The sequence below is a fragment of the Ursus arctos genome, unplaced genomic scaffold, assembly GCF_023065955.2.
Source record: "Ursus arctos isolate Adak ecotype North America unplaced genomic scaffold, UrsArc2.0 scaffold_15, whole genome shotgun sequence".
Lineage (NCBI taxonomy): Eukaryota > Metazoa > Chordata > Mammalia > Carnivora > Ursidae > Ursus > Ursus arctos.
Genome location: NW_026622819.1, coordinates 59,756,024 through 59,775,067, shown reverse-complemented (window position 1 = coordinate 59,775,067; position 19,044 = coordinate 59,756,024). Strand labels below are relative to the sequence as shown.

At 46.7% G+C, this 19,044-nt stretch overlaps 1 protein-coding gene across 4 annotated transcripts; it reads right to left on the bottom strand.

The window, feature by feature from the left end:
* Nucleotides 1-898: 898 nt before the first annotated feature.
* BNIP1 (BCL2 interacting protein 1) lies at nucleotides 899-17,755 on the bottom strand. 4 transcript variants are annotated; one of them, XM_057312332.1, is made up of 7 exons: nucleotides 17,638-17,754; nucleotides 15,424-15,516; nucleotides 14,082-14,173; nucleotides 11,528-11,629; nucleotides 10,603-10,721; nucleotides 10,213-10,447; nucleotides 4,059-7,286 (listed from the first exon to the last, which is right to left on the bottom strand). In XM_057312332.1, exons 1-7 carry the CDS (start codon nucleotides 17,719-17,721, stop codon nucleotides 7,253-7,255), a joined length of 759 nt encoding a protein of 252 aa, XP_057168315.1. In that variant the 5' UTR covers nucleotides 17,722-17,754; the 3' UTR covers nucleotides 4,059-7,252. The 4 variants fall into 4 exon arrangements, with proteins under 4 accessions (XP_026366774.1, XP_026366773.1, XP_057168315.1 ...); XM_026510989.4 differs by lacking the exons at nucleotides 4,059-7,286; nucleotides 10,213-10,447 and adding an exon at nucleotides 899-2,862; XM_026510988.4 differs by lacking the exon at nucleotides 10,213-10,447 and having other exon boundaries at nucleotides 899-7,286; nucleotides 17,638-17,753.
* Between the last annotated feature and the right edge of the window lie 1,289 nt (nucleotides 17,756-19,044).

Below are 19,044 nucleotides of genomic sequence, written 5' to 3'. Positions count from 1 at the left end.
GACCAGGCTCAGCAGGGATCTGCGAACCCTGCACCCTCCACTCCTCCATCCCTCCCCTCCCCTTTACATCATTATGGTTGCTGGGCAGGGTCTGCATCGATGGGCCTCTGCCCCCAGAACTTTGTCGGCCTCTCATTCCTACTGTTGGGAGAAGTCCAGAGACTCTTGAGCCTGGCCGTCTGGGTTTGAACCCTAGTTCCTCCAGTTACTAGCTGTGTGACCTTGAGTATGTTTCTGGACCTCTCTGGGTCTCAGTTGCCTCGGCTGTAAGAACACGAACTCTTGGCAGAATCCTGGATTAAGTGAAATAATGCACAGTGCCTGGCACCTAGTAAGCACTCAGTACACTTATTAACATCATCACCTACTGAACACCTCACCAAGCACTGCTTTTGGACCTCATTATAATTGCTTATTATTCATTTTATCTTGACCGCCATCTGCTGCTTCTAAGCAGTCTAAAGGAGTTGTCACTTTGTGCTCCCAGGGCCCCTGTGGCTCCCTTTAGGACACTTACCACCTTCTGGGGTAACTATCTAGCTCCAGCTCTGTCTCCGACAGGCTGTGGGCTCCGCGAGGCTGGTGGAGTCTCATTCTTCTGTCCCGAGTGCCCAGCACAGAGCGCAGCTGAAGCACACAGTACGATTCTGGAACGGACTGGGGGTGGAGCGGGTTGAGGTCATTTCCGCAAGGCAGCCAGGAGCTCCCCTCGGTCCCTGAATCCACTGGTCTGCAAACCTGTTCAGGTAGTGGCAGAGAATGCAACGGCAGAGCCATCTGCAAACTAAGAACTCCTTTCTTAGAAACCGACGTTTCTGTCAGGAGCCCTCCTGTTGTTCATACCAGTTAAGCTGTCAGATTCAACCTGATTGACCATTTCTTCATTTTCCAGTCCATGTTCATTTACTACTTTATGGATTTATTTTATCCAGGAGCACTCTTTGCCAGTGAATAAGATTGCGGGGGGAGAAGAGCAAAGATTTAATAATAATAAACAGAACATTTGACATTGAGCTAATTCTACCCACTGACTTTTTTTTTTTTTTTTGGAGGTTTTGAGAAAGACGGCCAGTTTGCCACCGCCTGCTCTGTCCCACTCAGCTCTCTGCCATTCAAGAAACTCTGCTCCATCCTTGGGCCTGATTCCGTGCCAACCCCAGCATCCTCCTCACCTAACCACCATTTCCCCCAAAAACAAAGCTTCAAAAAGAAAGGGGAATGAGGTCACGCCACGTTCTTCTGGGAACGAATGCAGTGGCCAACCGGATGACTGTGTGAGCTCCACTCTGTGAGTTCTTGGGTGACTTTTGTCTTTTAATCTCCCAGCACCCCTAAGAAGTCAATGTTATTAGGTATCCCAGTGTTCCAGATGAGGAAACAACAGAGGGGCGATCCCTCCCCAGGGGCGTATGGCCAGGAAGACTACAATTAGAACCCAGGTCCCTCTGTCACCAAAGGGCAGATTTGGGGCCCTGTGCGCTGTAGGGCCATTGAAAATGCAAGTTGACCTGTACCACGAGCCCTGGGGCTCTGCTGTTGGGGACTGGGGTGGAGGGGGGTTGGGGGGGTAGATAACACCCACCCCTCCCCTCACCCCAGCCTGCAGCCCTTCATTCCTGACAACTGCTGAGACTCCTGGCTGGTATCTCTTAGATTAGCCCCCAGCTATTTTTATTCTGCCCTTGTTTAGGGAAGAAACACAGCTTGGGCAAACCCTCAGGCAGGGCCCCAGGGGGAGACCACCATTAGTCAAGGAATTTCTTTTACATTTTACTACCATCTTATTTTCCTTAGAAAAATATCCAAATTGGGTCACCCTGCCAAATTGCCTCTAGCAGAGTCTTCTGACCTCCTAAATCCACTAACACAATATATCTGCCTCCTCCAGGACAATATTGACCTTTGAATGAAGTCTCATCTCTTGGGCTGGTGGCAAGAGGTGTGAAGCAGATGGGCTTGGTGAAGGGAAAAGGAAGCCTGGGAGGGGAAATGGGAGGTGTGTCAGGGAAGTCAGGGAGGCTGGAGAAGAGCCGGGCCAGTGCCTGGGAGAGAGAGGTCCCTCCCCAAGCGGAGGAGTCTCAGAAACAGGACAGCTGAACCGAGATGATAGAAGGCGGAGCTGACAGAGATCTGGAGCTCATCGGAGAGTCTGTAATGGAGACAGAACTTGGAAATTACTGACAGGGATGCTCGGGATGACTGTTAAACTGGGGGGATAAGGATGACCTTGCCTGTGAGAGAACACATAGAAGGAGAAGAGGGAAGAAGCTCTAGTAAGCCAGCACTTCAGGCTGAAGAGATGAAGGCAGAAGAGTGAGCAGGAGTTGCCAGAGAACAAGAGGAAAACCGAGAGTGTGGAATCACAGAAGCAGGAGGTCTCTGGCAGGAACCAATGCCCACCATGGTGGACAACTGCTAAGGATGAGGTGGGGGGGGGCACACATCCTTCAGATGAACAGCCTGGAGGGAACTGGTGACCCCGGGGAGGCTTGTTTATAGGAGTGACGACAGCAGAAAGCAGCAGTGGGCCGGGGAGTGGGAGGTGAGGAGACAGACTGTGTCACAGGAGTTGAGCCGTAAAGGGGAGAAGACCGAGCAGTGGCTCAAGGGGGAAGGCACCTCCTTCCACGTCCTGTCGCAGGCCAATGCGCCCTCCCTCCACATGTCCCTATGGCAGCCAGTGCACAGGCACCACTGTCATTCTGTGGTGTCCTTAAAGGCAAGGGGGGGGGCACACATTTACGTGCAGTCCTCAGGCATCTAACACGCAGCGGAACTCAACAGACAGTAGACGCTTTCGATGATGATGACAGTGACAATGATGATGAAGACGATATAGGTTGTTGTAGATCAGGAAGTCTCCTGTTTTGGGGAGTAAAAGAACAGACTCCCTAAGAAGTCTAACCGGTAAGAGTGGCTCCTCTGTCTCCGGGCATTCCTCCTCAGTCTCATGTGCTGGTTCCTCTTTTTTGCCGTTATTTCTTCTTTATCTATACTCATATCTCTGGGCGATCTCATCCAACCTCATGGCTTTAAATCCTATCTATGTGCCCTCTTCCAAATTTATACCACGAGCCCTGACTGCTCTCCCGAACCCCAGACTCACACATAACCACGTGTGTACCTGGCATCTTGACTAGGGGGTCTAACAGACATCTCAAGCCCAACATGTCCAAAACCCAACTCCTGACCTTTTCCTCCTTCAGTTACTTAGGCCAAGAATTCCATAGTTTTGGGGCACCTGGCTGGCTCACTTGGTAGAGCATGTGACTCTTGATCTCAGGGTTGTGAGTTCAAGCCCCATGTTGGGTGTACAGATTACTTAAAAATAAAAGGACATTTTTAAAAAAGGAATTTCATAGTTTTGGCTCTCACTCCTTCAAAAATGAGATCCAGGCCTTCGAGAAACCTTATCCTATTGATTCTATCTTCAAAATATAGCCAGAATATGACTGCTTCTCACCAGGCACAAGCCACCATCATCTGCCACCTGGACATCTGCAACGGTCCTCGCAGCTGGCCACCCTGCTCTGCACTTGTCTCGTTCACTTTGTTATCAACGCGTAGGTCATATCAAGTCACTCGTCTGCTTCAATGGCTCCCCATGTCCCTCAAAGTACAAGCTCAATCATTCCAGTGACCTACAAGGCTTTTCATGATTTTGTTCCCACTCTGTCTGCTCCCCTGTGCTTCTTCTCTACCACTCCTCACACTCTGCTCTAGCCACACTGGCTTCCTTGCTATTCCCCCAGCAGTCATGCTCCGGTGCACGCACGGATACACTTCTGATGGGTGGGGTTTCCCCACAACAAGCAATTCCAGCAGGGTGTCCTATAATTCAACTCAATTCGAGCACTACCTACCTGGTCATCAGATCCCACAGGTTAGGGGCTCAGTCCCACAAAACTGCAACCTCACCCCCCCTTCAGCTGCCCATCACAAGTCTAGGTTGTCATGGGTGCTTCTGACCAACAGGCCATAGATGGGAGGTTCCCATGATCACCTCCTCCATGGGTTTCACTAATTCACTAGAGAGGTTCACAGAAATGAAGGAAACATTTTACTTACTAGATTACCCGTTTATTACAAGAGGCTATAACTCAGGAACAGCCAGAAGGAAGAGATGTCGGGGCAAGGCATGAGGAAAGGACGCACAGCTTCCATGCCCTCTCCAGGTGTGCCCCCCTCCCTCCATCTCCACATGCTCACCAACCCAGAAGATCTCTGAACCCAGTCCTTTCAGGTTTTTGTGGAGACTTCATGACACAAGCACGACTGATTAAATCGCTGGCCACTGGTGACTGAACTCAATCTCCAGCCCCTCTCCCTTCCTCTGAGCCCACTGGCAACCAGCCCCAACCTTAGTGCTTTCCAAGTCACCTCAAGAAGATAATAAAAGAAACCTTTATCACTCTCATTGCACCAAAGTCCAAGGGCTTTAGCAGCTCTGTGCCGGGACCGGACACACCAAATCTGTATTTCTGATGATAAATCACAGTATCGCAGATGGTCCCACCGTAGGCCTTTGTGCTAGCTCCAGCTGGCTCCGTGTGGAACCCTCCGCCCTCAGCAGTCCACATGGCTAAGGTGTCTCCCTCCCCAACAAGCCGTTGCTCAGATCTTACCTCCTCAACGAGGCCAGCTCTGACCACCCTACTTGATACTGCAAACCTATGCCCGCACCTACATTCCAGGTTTCCGTTAGCTGGCTTCACTTTTCCCTAAAGCACTTATTTTCTAAGAGAACGAATAATTTATTTAGTATCTTAATTGTTTATCATCTGCCCATGCTCCCCCACATACTGTAAGTTCCATGACGACAGGGAATCTTTGTTTTTGTCACTGACTGTACCTAACGCAGTGCCTGGTACAGAGCAGGTGCTCAGTAAATACCTGAATGGATGCCCTCTTGACAGGTGCTCTATCCCTTTAACTCCCTGACCATCATCCAAGCAAAAGGTAGAATACAAGTTTGCCTTACTGGTAACAGTAAAAATTGATACCATTTATGAAACATCTTCTAAAACTGTAAACTTTGTACATTTGTATGGCTTTTTTTTTTCTAAGTCTGGTATCTGAAAAAAAAAAAAATCCATAAGCGCATTCCACATGGACTGATGGAGAGTCCTGAACACAGCAAGACCACAGAGCAAATGTGAACACTGCCCCCTCATGGTCGAACGTGGCGATGGCTGCTTTCTGCCCAGCCAGCCAACTTGGCGATGATTTTGAATCCTGGTGGCTGGCTGATTGGGGTCGCAAGATATAATGCTATTGATGACATTTCAAGTTCAACCTATTTGCAGAAGGAAGCAAGTCAAAGAAGAATAAAGTCAAAGGGAGATTTTTTAAGGAGTACAGAGCCCACACATTCCCATATTGTAAGGAGGATGTTGACAATTAGTGGGAAGTAGTAAAGAAAAATGTTAAGACAAGAAAATCCTAAATTGATAACATCCATCTGCTGCACTTACAGCTGGAATCTGAGTGGGAATTTCCCATCTGTGCTTTATTCTCAGCTTTAATTTGACTATAAATAAGACACATGCATGCACATTTTGCACTGTCTTCTGAGGCCAGAAATTGTTTAAGAATGATATATATAGAAGTGTGTGTGTGTCTGCACACACACACTTTTAACTTAGAACATGCCCATTAGTCAGTCTGAGGTGTGCAGCCAATCTCTTACACACTTGGTCCTGTGACAATCTGGCACTTCCTAACTGAAGCCTTAACTGCTGACACCCTCCCTGTGCTCGAGGAGATCTAAACAGAACTTCTGGCGCCCAGGCCAGTTTTCACTGAGGCCCAGCGTCCTGGAGGTGGCCCCATTTGGGAAGCCCACTGTCCAGTCAGACAGAAGCTGCACTTGTTACTTTACATTCTTGTTTGATTCTCATATTGACTCTACAAATGTCTACATGGACTACCACCCCCACTTTACAGGTGGGGAAACTGAGGCTTAGTGACAAAAGGTAACTTGCCCATGGTCATATGGTCCTTTAATAGTAGAGCCAAGACTCAAAACCGAGGTTCAGAGTCCATGTTTTTTCCACTTTCCCCTCTGCCTCCACATTACACCTTCTAGGGCCTCTGGAGCTATAAATAGTGGGGAGGCTGGGATTTCATGTGTGAGGCCAGCCAGGCCTATAGCACAAGGAGACACTAACATCTCCCAGCCCGAGCCCTACTACCCCCCAGAACTCAGGCCCAGACAGGCCTCAGCTTATCACTAGCCCCGCTCTCATGGTTATATTTAGTTCTGGACCTCAAAGAGAAAGACACGGGCCAGCCCCCAAGACACGGCACACCCCCAGGCCAGGCCCACCACTGTACATAGCAGGAGAGGGATGTCTGCCTGAGCCTTTTCAGATGTAGTGTCAGCCACCTCCAGTGGGGGCTTTTTGTAACTTGCTTTTTTAGAGCCTACGAGATCTTGTTCTTCTTGCTCCCTGAGGGAGGAACCACAGCTGCTTTACCAAGCATTTGTAACGGTCGGCAGTGTCTATAATGCAACAGCATGTGGCTGTTGCTTAATACTCCTTTGTTGAAGGAACAAATAAATGATCTAAGTTCATGTCCTAGAAACCTGGACATCAAAAACAGGACACAGATTCCTAGAAGGATACCTTATAAATCCACATGCATTTCATTCTATTAAATATAGTCAAGTTTATTCAAGGAATGGACATAAGTTCTCCTTATCCTTCTTCTCCCCACTTCTCTCTTCCTTCCACCAGATCTGGCATTAAGGCTACAGCAGGGGAAGGAGAGAGAGGAGGATCCAATTCTGAAGGCTGGCCTCTGCGTGCCCCATGTGACAGCCACACGCACTGTGCGATAGCTCCTGGAGTCCCTGTGTCGTGTAGGTGTCTCGATGACAGGCCTCCCTCCCCTTGCTCTACTGGTCCTTTACAGGCCAACCAGCTGCCTGCAGAAAGCTGGGGGGCTGTGTCCGCAGTCCACCCGCTGAGCAACTGGAGCAGGCTGCAGAGGTGTGCATTGGTTTGGCGGCCTGGGCCAGAGCTCAGGAGCATGGCCGGATCCTGGCACTGGAGCTTAAAGGGCAAAAGCTGGTAATTCCAGATCTTACAAAAACGGAAAGAGCCGCTTTTTTACAATATAGAGGACCGTAGCAAGGAAAAGGGCCAGGGCAAGGAAAATGAGAAGCTTGTCCGTCAGCTCTCGGCGATTATATTTTGTGATAAGCTTCCGTCCCAACTGGATGGTCCCTGACATGGACTTAAACTCTTCATTTGCATCCAGGATAGTCCGGGAAGAATTGGCTGAAACAAAAGAGGGAGGGAGCCTGACTCAGAGACTGAAGAGCACCAAATCCAAAGACGTTGCTCTGCTGGCTGGGTTACCAGCAAATAACACTGCACTCTGTAGCAAGTTCCCGTCAGCCGTAAGCAAAGATGTGAGCAGAGACGATCCAGAGGACCACGGAACAAGGGTATTTTAAGGAAAGCACCTCCCTAGGTCCCATCCAGCTCTGAGTGATGTGGTTTGTTTATATACAATGTCACAGGGCCACAACTAGGCGTTCTCCAATGTGAACATCACCAACGAAAAAAGAATAGAGTTCCTTTCCCTTTCCTGCCCATTAATCTCAGTTTTCCAAAGCAGGTGCTGGTGAGAACCACCAGCCCCAAAACAAACCCAGGTGACTGTGGCCAGGCACTATGCGGTCTTTTGGGGGCAGACGCTAGGAGTTACCCAAGGCTTTCCACCTGAGGTGCACCCTGCCAGGACCCCTGAGAGTCAGATCTGCTCTTGGTGGGACCCTAACAAGTTGGGCTGGGCCCTGCCACCAGCCCCCACACATATCAGTGCTTCAGTCCTGGGACACTGCTGTAGTTTTAAAGACGTCACGCCTATGCTCTGGCCACTGTATGAAATCTAAGGGGAGGTACATGTGCCTTAAGGCTCACTGTGCCCAGGAGTCAAATATACTTCGGAGTATGGGTATCTGAGCCTGACACTTGGGTAAGAAGGTGTACCTGGCAAGATCCTCTCCCAAAGCCTAACATCATCAGAACATCCACAGAATAAAATATGCTGTTAAGTGGAAAAGTGAGGTGTGAAAGAGCATATGTGAAAATTTCCATTTACGTAAAAGAGAAGAATAAACAATATTTAATTTGCTTGTGCTATATGTGCTTGGAGGGTCTCAGAGGGATATAAGAGCAACTGGTAACAGCAGTTATCCTTAGGGAGGAGACCTGATGGCCAGGGGTCAGGGGGAGGTCAGAGGAGAGAGCTATCTTTTGATTCCTCTCTTGTACTGCCCAGGGCTGTGCAGTCCAAGATGGCAGCCCCGAGACACAGGTGGCACTTGAGCACGTGTATGTGGCCAAACCAAACCGAGATATCCCTAGGTGTAAAGTACACACGATTTCAAAGACTTAGTGTGAGAAAAAGGAAGGTAAGATAGCTCAATAGTTTTTCACATTAATTACATACTGAAATGGTAGCATTTCATATGTAAAGGGTTCAATAAATTCATAGGTTTCATTTTACCTTTTTTAATGTGCCCGACTGGAAAATTTAAAGTTAAATATGTGGCTCACATTATATTTCTATTGGACGATGCAGGCCTAGAGGTTTTTTTCTTAACCAGGTAATGCGTTTTACCTTTTCACAAAATTAAAAGTCAGTAAGTAAAAGAAATTACCAGAGGAAACAGAGCAGCATTTATATAAAGGCAGATGAAAGGGAAAAATAAACACTCGGATAACAAAAACCCTCTGGGCCCTTTCTCCATATGCCTACTGCCATCCCAAAAACCTAAGTAAGAGCCTGTTCAAAACAATCTAATAGGCCTTTTTCAACTTCCTATTACAGAGAATTTTAAAGCATCACCGAAGGAGACAGAACAGTATCATGAAATGCCCTGTGCCCATCACCCATACCCAAGAACCACCAACCCCCTGGCACTCCTGTCCCCATACTACCCCACCCAGTTGCAGCAAATTCCAGAAATTATATCCCCAATATGTTTTTTTTTAAAAAACTGTAGTCCTAATAGGCTCTTAAATCAAGCTGAATTTGTGAGTTGTAAGGAAAAGGACTAAGAATTGCATTCTTCTTTCTTCAACAGTTTTCTCTCTTACAAAATGGGCCCTAAGAACAGCCCTCGGGGCGCCTGGGTGGCACAGCGGTTAAGCGTCTGCCTTCGGCTCAGGGCGTGATCCCCGCGTTCTGGGATCGAGCCCCACATCAGGCTCCTCCGCTATGAGCCTGCTTCTTCCTCTCCCACCCCCCCTGCTTGTGTTCCCTCTCTTGCTGGCTGTCTCTATCTCTGTCAAATAAATAAATAAAATCTTAAAAAAAAAAAAGAACAGCCCTCAACACCCCAGAAGCCATCAGCATCTGTGCACCCTTCTCACCACTTAACTGTATCATCTATTTTTGATATGTGTGTGTGGGGTGAGGGGGGTGTCTGTCACCTGCATCAAAGCAGAAAAGCCCTCCATTCAAAGGCCAGGTGGCCTGCTATTTTGCACATTCTCCCAGGCCTCTCCCAAGGACTAAGACCCACCCCCAGCACGCATGTAGCGAAGGTGACTGGCTGGTCCTGAGCCTAAATGCCCAGATAAGTTTCAAACACAGGGACTGACCTTGGGGACAAGTTGCTTGCTTTCCTTTTCCTTCCTCCTGTTTGAATAGCACACTGTAAAAGAAGTGGCTCAAAATTATAGATACTTTTTAAGGGGATAATGGTATTGTGGTTTGGTTTTGTTTGTTTTTTGTTTCAAGAGTCTCTTATCTTTTAGAGAGACATATTGAGATATTTATAGATGATGTCTGTGATTTGCTTTGAAATAATCCAGACGGAGGCCCAGGAAGGGTGGAGCTGAAACCAGATTGGCCATAAGCTGACAACTGCGTACCATGCTCTCTGCTTTTGTCTCTTTGTGAGATCTTCCAAAACTGTCTCAAACAGCAAACTCTCTCCTTCTGTTTTCCAATACAGAGGACCCTGAAGAGGGCCAATTCTCTTCCGCATTAAAAGGCAGACACCATAGGAAAGCTGCTGGAGAGAACCAGATGCTCGAGCAGCTTCTTTTGTGGCCTCTGATTGTATCTTTTAAAAGGAGTTCACGGTAAAAATAACACTGGACGGTATAATTGTAAGCTGAGGCCCTAGCAGACTAGCCAGCAGCCGATACACTAAACATCTTCCCAAGCAATGATTCCCCAACTTGCCTGGCCATGGGTGCACAGAACTCCAGAGAAAAAAAACAGACTCTCAGGCCCCTTCCCCAGCCCTGCGGGAACCCAGTCTCCAGGAAAAGGCCTGGGGATTTCTGCTTTTCACGTAAGACCCCGGGAGTGCTTCTGCCGGAGAAACACTTCGACAGGCCGTGCAGATCTTCTAGTACAAGCACAAAAATCCAAAAGAGAGGTGAGAGCAACACGCCGCACTCTGGGCAACACCACACTGTCGAAGAAGTGAGAAGACACGCAAGTCATTAAGCTTGGGGGTGAGGGTGGGGATAGGGGGCAAAGGTGGAAGAGCCTGGTGGCAGGTGCCAGGGCAAGGGCTCTGGAGCTGGAGTGTCTGGGAGAAGCTTCTAACTCCAGGTCCGGCTTTACCTAGCGTCTGCATGGCTTCCTCACTCTGCTGGACCTGCTGGGACATCATCCTGCTGATCCCCATGAGGCTCTCCGTGATGCCACTGGAGGTCTGGGCCAGGCTCTCTTTGGTGGTTTTCCTAAAAGTCCGGAGTGGGAGGAGGAATGTCAGCAAAAGCCTGGGTGTAAGAAAACCCCATCTTCAAATGAGATTCCATTTTTTTATCCATCAAAATAACATATATTTAAATATCGATGATCACAGTCAACACCAGCAGGGGCATGCTGACACCACACTCCTGAAGACTGCTAGCAGGAACGCAAACTGGTGCTACCTTCTGTAAAGCAATTTGGCAATACGTGTTAGGAGTATTAGGAGCCTTAGGAACATTTATGCCTTTGGTCCAATAATCTCATCCCTGGGAATCTCTCCAAAGGACATATCCAAAATGTGGACAAAGCCTTATGTCCTAAGATATGGCCTTGTGTATTATTTACATTACTGACAAACTAGAAATGTAAACACACACAAACGGAATCAGCTAATACAAGGGGATACTATGTACTCTTAAGACTTTGTTGGCAGAGTTTTCTAGAACAGCAAGCAAGGCTTTGTGCTATAATACCATGTGAAGAAGAGCAGGGCACTAAGTTTTATATATGGTATGATTCTGACTTCGTAAAAAAAAATGGTGGGAGGCAATTTATCAAAACGCGTGCAACACAATGACAGTATGGTTTCATTTTGTCATTGATGTTTTTATTTTACCAGTTTATTACAAATAAGCATGTATTTCTTTCATACTTCAAAAAATATTGCCTATATGATAAAATTAAGTACCAGTTTTACATTGAAAACAAGAAGGGGTTCCCTACGAGGGTTTTGCACCTTGCCAACTGCTATCTGTTCTATCATCAGGGCCCAGAAAGACAAAAAGACAGATACCTTTGCCTTAAGAGGTCTCCTCCCTGGAGAAGTTCTGCTTTCTCTAGATTGTCGATAGCAATTTTGCAAGTAAGATTAGCCTTCCTCCATGAGGTCTGATTGCTGGAATCAGAAGGGTCATGCATGAGTTTCTGTCAGTCAGATCAAGTCACAGCAGTTCCTCCTTCTGGCAAAGGAGTGACAGGAAAGGCCACCCAGAAGTGGTCCACAGAGTCCATCTGCACCTCCCGCCATTTCCTCCTCTTGGTTGCCCCAGCAACTCCTCTAGCTCAGGCCACAGCATCTCTGGTCTGGACCCTGGAGGCGCCTCTGGGACGTTCTCCTACCATCCTACTGCCTGTGGCTGTCCCTTTCCTGTGTTTACAGCCAGCAATGGCTTCAGACTTCAAACTAGCCTTAGGCGCACGAGGCCCTGTTCTGTCAAGTCATCGCTAACATTTTAATGCTCTCTGCCTGGTGCGCTGGTTGGTTCCATTTCTTGAGAACCAAGTCTTACTCATCTTTGGATCACCAGTACCTAGAACAACAGCTTCTGGCCCATTAGCCAATCAATAGGTATTATGATAGGTAGAAAAATCATAGAGAGACAGAAACTGCAAGAGCAGAGGGAGAGGCAGAGGGAGAGAGAGGGAGAGAAAATCCCAAGCAGGCTCCATGCTCAGTGCAGAGCCTGACACAGGGCTCGATCCCAGGACTCTGAGATCATGACCTGAGCCGAAATCAAGAGTTGGTGACTCAACCAACTGAGCCGTGAGCCAGGTGCCCCTAAGTTTTTATTTAAATTCCAGTTAGCTCACATAGAGTGTCTTTAGTTTCAGGTGTACAGGACAGTGATTCAGCACTTTGCTTTTGCTCAATATTTCTGTAGGATTTGCTGTTCTTTACACACCCAGAACAACCATGAACAAGATACACACAATGTATTAGCAGGCCCAGTTTGATGGGACTTATTTACATTCTTTACCTGATCCCCCTTACAGGAGACAACTCAAATTTGGTGAACAGCTCCCTGGGGCTAGCAGTGCAGCCTTTGTGGATGGACTATAAAAATGTTAATTGGGCCCCTGGAGAATCAAACTCAAGCACTAGAACTCTTAGGCAGCTGGTTCATATCAATTGCGCTAACCCCTGAGATATTTACAGTCAAACACAGGGCAAGGGAAATGACGGGGTGTTTTTCTAAGAGCACCTCGGAGCTTAAAACATTCAAACGAGCTCTCTGCCACTGGAACAGCACCTGCTATGCCATTTCACACCTGATACGTAAAAAGAATCAATTACATTTTTGAACTCTTAGGAAGGGGGTTCTGCTGGGCCTTGTAACACAGAGATGAGGGAGTCACAGTGGCTGCCCTCAAGGGGCTCACATTTACTGGCGAGAAAGACAAGCAAACAAGTATCTGCTGTACAGTGTGATAAGCATGATAACCCAGGCAAGCACAACCAGTTTTCACACACAGCTGCCAAAGCATCCATTTACTGCTTTCTCTCTCTCCCCTGTAACTCCACATCATGAATGGTCATTCTCAACTTTCAACCCATGGTAAGCCCAACTTATCTGGTGTAACTTACTATACTTTATACAAGGGGTCCTCTTGACTCAGTGTTTATAATCTGAGTATCCTTGGTGGCCGAGGGAAATCAAACACCATCATGACACAAAGTATTACGACTGAGCCACGCACTTTAACACTGGTTGCCACTCACACATCCCTCCCTACTTACTCTATCCTCTACCATGCCCACGTCTTTGTCAGTCTCTTCCTGTTGCTGGGTGTTATAAACACAGCTGCTGTCAGCAAGGATGATGCCGGAGAATTATTCAAATCAGAAGCAAAACCATGGACAAATATAGGTCTGGCAGAGCTAGAGCAATTACTAAGGATGAAGGGAACACTTAGAAGGATGACTGAGCAGGGGCTTCAAAAGAGAATGACCTGGCTACCAGAGGATTGGGAAAGCTGATGGAGCCCTTAAAGATTTTTGCCAAAACAACCCTCTTTATGATTACGGTACAAAAGTCAAATTGAAGGGACGGTACTGTTTCATGCCATCAGACAATTTTGTTGGAAAGTCCTCCAACTCAATACCCAGAAATAGCACATACCTCAATCACATAATCAAAGGTTAGCACACAGCTACAACGATAACCGCCATTTTATTTAACATAGCTTAACCTTATTCACATTTTTTTGGGTTTCATTTTTAAGGTAAGTCCCATTCAAAGCTTTCTAAATTTTGGTCCGTCTTAAGTAGGACTTTCTCTGGTAGCAATTATCCTTAAAGAAAAAGGACCCTGTATTACAAAAGCAACCACTTTTTTGGTTTTGTCTTAAAAATATAAAATACAGTATAATGGTAAATAGGCTTTTGTAAACTATACACAATTTGACCCACCAACAACCCCTGCTGGCCCCTGCTCTGAGAACTACTGCTCTAGAGAGGACATTCAGTCCGTGTATAAATGACACAATTACATCATTAAGCCAGGTTTGTGAGGCAAACCTTGCACAAGCGTCCCGGGAGCAAGTGACACAGAACGGGCCCCACCTACCTGAGCAACTGCTTTTTGTGATTCTCCACTTCCTGGAGCAGAACTTGCTTCTCTGACTCTTTGTCTTGCTCTTTAGCTGACTGCTCAAGCTCCTTTGGGGGAAAAGAGTTCTATATTAAAATGATTTTAAAAGCCAATATAAAAACCAAAGAGCACTTCTCTTTCTAGGCAGGCTATACAATAGCACTTGAAAACCCTCCTAAAAGAGAACACTTGGGAATGCCAGGTAACACAGAACAAACATCCTTCTAAATATATAGCTGACTTGCAAGAAAGTAAGGATAATCCCCAGGGCCCCAAGGACAGAAGGGAACTAAGAACCAGAGTGGTCAGCCCTTGAGCAATGCATGGCTGCCCTGGAATGGGAGATTCACTCCTGTAATCTAGGGCACACCTGGAATGAAAAGGGAATAAAAAATGACTAAATAGGAACCCCCTGGTTCCGCTTTGAGAAATAATGGAAATATCAAATTGCTACATGTCTAAATGTTCACTCTCAATCCCTGTACCTATTTCATTATCGACTGGTAGCAAACAATTTGAAGGTTTCACTCTGTGCCCATATTCACATGCCTACATTCATATATATAAAACATATGAAAGTAACAGCCTTTCAAAAATAAAAAATTAAATGATTAAATCAGGGCTAGAGATGGAGGCAAAAAGATCACCTAGGTTCAGTGACATTGTTAAAATTCTAAAGTGAACTCTTAGGACAAAAACTACTTATTTTCACAATTGCCTTGAAAATCCCTTAGGAAGGCAACACACAGGACCCAAACATACTATTTCCGAATGGCCAGTTTTTCTTCCAGCTTTGAAACAGACTGTCTTCTGTTAAACAACAAAAGTTGTTGGCTGGCATTTGGGGCCACGTCACAGGAAAAGCACAGGTCTTTAAATACCAGTACCACGAGCAGTGATACCAGGTGCCCCAAGACCCACTCAGGGATGGGCAGATCCATGCACCCACCTTATTCTCACTAGGGCACAGCAGCAGAAACAGTCTATGCAAATGGGTACTTCCCACTCCAGTGGTTTTCGAGATAGCATATATACCTTAGCTGGATTCAGGAGTGCTATATGTGCATATGAAGTGACTGGAGACCTCAGAAACAGGAAGGAAGCAGCTAGGCAAAGCGCAGCATGAAAAGAACCCCAGGAGACACTGCGATGCATTCAAAAATTCCTCACTTTTACCTTGAGAACACGGTAGTACAGTTATCGTCACTGTCCAAATTTTTACTAAAGAACCTGGACAGCTCTCAAGCAGAGGTGATTCCCAGGACGGAGCCTCCTCATTGTTACCCAATCTCCACATCTCAGCTCTGCAGCTACTCACCTGTATTCTGCGTCGCAAATGCTGAAACTTCTCTTTCACTTTAGTATTCAGTTCAGTAAGTGCACTTAATGGTCCTGAACAATCTCGAATATCCTAGGAGACATTGAAAAGGTGAAGAGGCCTTTCTCGAGGCAATGAAATGAAATGATACCATCTGTACAGTGAGAGAGTTGGCTCAGACCACAACTAAGGCTGGCCTACTGACTGTAATTTGTCCTGATCTTTGCTGCTTACCTCTGCAACACAGGCAAAAACATTATCATTTACATTTCTCTCACACCTCTTTAATTTTGAGCAGGTAATATAAAAGCATAAAAAGAAACACAGTGTCTTTACTTATTAGTTTCTAAAGTTTAACAAAACGCCACCGGGTTAGTATAAAAAGGCTTAAAGCAGCTCGTATGTCCTACAAGAATGGACATCCAAAAGTGATACTTTTAACTTTAGATCTTTCCAACTTGAAAATCAGGATGCTCAATTCCTGGCATCATAGGACAAGGTTAACTTCAACCTGATTTTACAAACCATCTATTATAAATCACAGTATTGGCAGACATGTCCAAGGATTGATTTAGAATTTGTTTCTGGACATTCAAAATTACTGGGGTCAGGTTTTAGAGCAGGCCCTAGAGCCAGAGTATGTGGTTTCAAATTCTGGCTGTAGCAATTTATTGGCTGTGTAACAAAAAGTCACTTGAGTTCTCTGTGCCTCAGTTTCCTCATCACACTGCCTACCACACAGACCATATATGTACATAAAGCATGCTGCAGAGGAGCTGGAACACAGTAAGAGCACAGTAAATCTAGGTAAAATCAATCTTTCTCATTAGCAGTAATGAGAATCCAGAACCCAAATATTAGAGTACAAAAGGGGACTTAAGCAACTTAGATTATGTGAAAAGGCAATTGTATTTGTATGAATCCTAAATTTACTTTTCTAGACTCATCCCAGAAGTTTTGCAATGTGTACGGAGAAGAAGCGAAGTTGAAGAAGTTTAAATGATTGCATCAAGTTTCCTCATTTGTTCTCTGGCTTACTCGTTAAATCACACTTCCTTGCACCACGATAAGGCACTACTTTGGTTTATTCTGCATCTAGTTTCCACGGGGAATCCTACCTTCTTTCACTTTTTTACCACAGCTGGTTGCAAATTCTGAGTCTACATCTCATGTTTGGTAACATTTGTTGGAAAGGGAAGTGACTTGCCTAAAACCAAGGTTTAAAACTCCTGGGTTGGGGCACCTGGTTGGCTCAGTCATTAAGCGTCTGCCTTTGGCTCAGAGTCCTGGGATCGAGCCCCACAGCAGGCTCCTCCGTTGGGAGCCTGCTTCTTCCTCTCCTGCTCCCCCTGCCTGTGTTCCCTCTCTCACTGGCTGTCTGTGTCAAATAAATAAATAAAATCTTTAAAAAAAAAAAAAAAACTCCTGGGTTGTTGTTGTGTTTTGTTTTGTTTTGCTAAATTCAAGGAACTATTTCTACATTCCTAACTCTTGCCTATGCCAATTGGTTATTGCTCTGCTGCCTTCTACCCTTAAATGGCTTAAGGCAAAGCATCTCAATTACCCCATCTGTTAAACGAAGTTGTAGATACTCGCTAGGTCCCTTTTCTAGGCTGACTTTCCCCGTCCGGTCGCAGTTTTGCCACCATCTGCCTTCTGATTCAGGCCTTGGCACTTTACCCGATTTCCTTATTGACAAAGTCACAACTACAGTCTAGGTTAAGTTCATTTCACCGGGTGCCTCCCGCGTCAGGCGGCCTTTGGTATCACGGGACACCGCACCCAGCTCAGCTGGCCAGGAGGGGGAGGGGCTAATGGCCCCCAGGACGCCACCAAATGATGGGGAGGGCGGTGTCAGAAGGGGGGGCGAACCACAGTGACAGGTATGTTGCGTGGTGGTCCCAGTCGAGAAGTGTGTGGGGGAGGGGCCAACGGGGGCCACAAAGGGTAAGCCTGGTCTAGGACCAGGGAACATGGAAGTGTCCAGAAGAGGGCTAGACAACAGCAAGTGGATGGAGAACCAGGGCCAACGGTCAAGGAGACGGGACCAAAGGGGGACCACAACCGGGTAGCCGGCCATGGGGCGGGACCAACGACCTCAGAGACTTGACCAAGTGGGGAAAGCCTCGGAGTGAGACCGCCGAGCTCACAGGAGGCCAGCGGAGCCTGGGATTAGGGCTGCTGGAGCCCGGCAGGAGTCCCGGGAATTAGTACCTGGATAAGCGCCTTCACCTCCAGGTCGAATTTGACAATCTCTTGGTTACAGATACGGACGTGGACATCTTGGGGAGCCGCCATGTTGAGGACGCCGGCTACGGGCAGCGGCGGTGCCCAAATTTGAGCGCGTTTCCGCGTCACGTTCCTTCCGTGCCCGGTCTTTCGGCAGCGCCCTCTAGAGACCGGCCTGAGGCCAGCGAGGGTAGAGGCGGTAAGGCCTGGGGACTTCGCTGAAAACTCGGGTGGGCTCAGCCTCGCCTCTTGGTGTGGTCCTAACAAAACAAAGAGGAAGAAGAGAAGGAGTATCATAGGCGTTTCAGCAGTGGCTTTCCCCCATCTACTATCTAAGAGCCCATTCTAATGACTACATATTTTTTGCATAGAGGGGAAAAAGAGACGGGAAGGAAAGTATCAACTGGGATGTTTCTGGAAGGTGGAGTTAAGATTTTTTTGTATGTGTTTAAATTTTCTTATATTTTTCATATGTTGTACAGTGAATATAAATTGTAGAGCAAATGAAAAAATGAAAAATGTTATTACTACTTTAAATGCATGGAATTCAAGGCAGGTCTCTTAGAGCACTCCGTGTCAGTTCAACACATGGTCCAAGGGTTCTAAAATCACAACTGATGAAGTCCCCTTCCTGCCTGTACCTCTTCTACGGCTCCTGGCAGTTTCCTTTTGTGTACAGTTGGATTTATTAAATCTACCTCGCTAGAGTAGTTTTGATGGAAATAATGAAGAGCCGACCCTCAACAAATGGTGGCTCTTTTGTTTTATTTTTATTATTAAATAGTCCAAGTTTCTTAGCTGTTCTTCAAGGCCATCAGCCACCTCACCCCATCCCTCTCCTGGATTCCTCAAGCTCTTTTTGGATCTGTAGCTTTGGAATGGGCTGTTCCCTTTTCTTAGAATGCTTACCCCCTCTTGCTCCCACCCCATGTACTTTTGTTCACATCAGCAAGCATAAATTATGAAGACCTGAATGCCTAGCTGTGTAATTCTCTTAATCCTTCAACCCTACTTGAAATAGGCAATACCCCCGTTTTACAGATCAGTAGATGGACTAAGAGTAAGTAGATCGAAGTGAAACAAACCAAAATTGAACATCCCTGCCCCAGAGTTACCCAGCTTGAAACAGTGGCAGAGCCTTCACTGAGAGCCATGTCTTCCCTCAAAAACCAAATATGGCCCCTTGGGTAGTGTTGTACACACAGGGCTATGTAGCTTGCCCATCTTTGTTTCTCCAGTGCTCCACACACCACCCCTTAAGGTGCTCATCACCCCACTTCACCTACTAGGCGGTGTATTGCAGGCTTGGGAGTCGACCCTGCTTGAATCCTGCTGGACAACCCACTTCACATCTCTGTGCCTCAGAATCCTGAGGCTAACTGGTGGTAATCA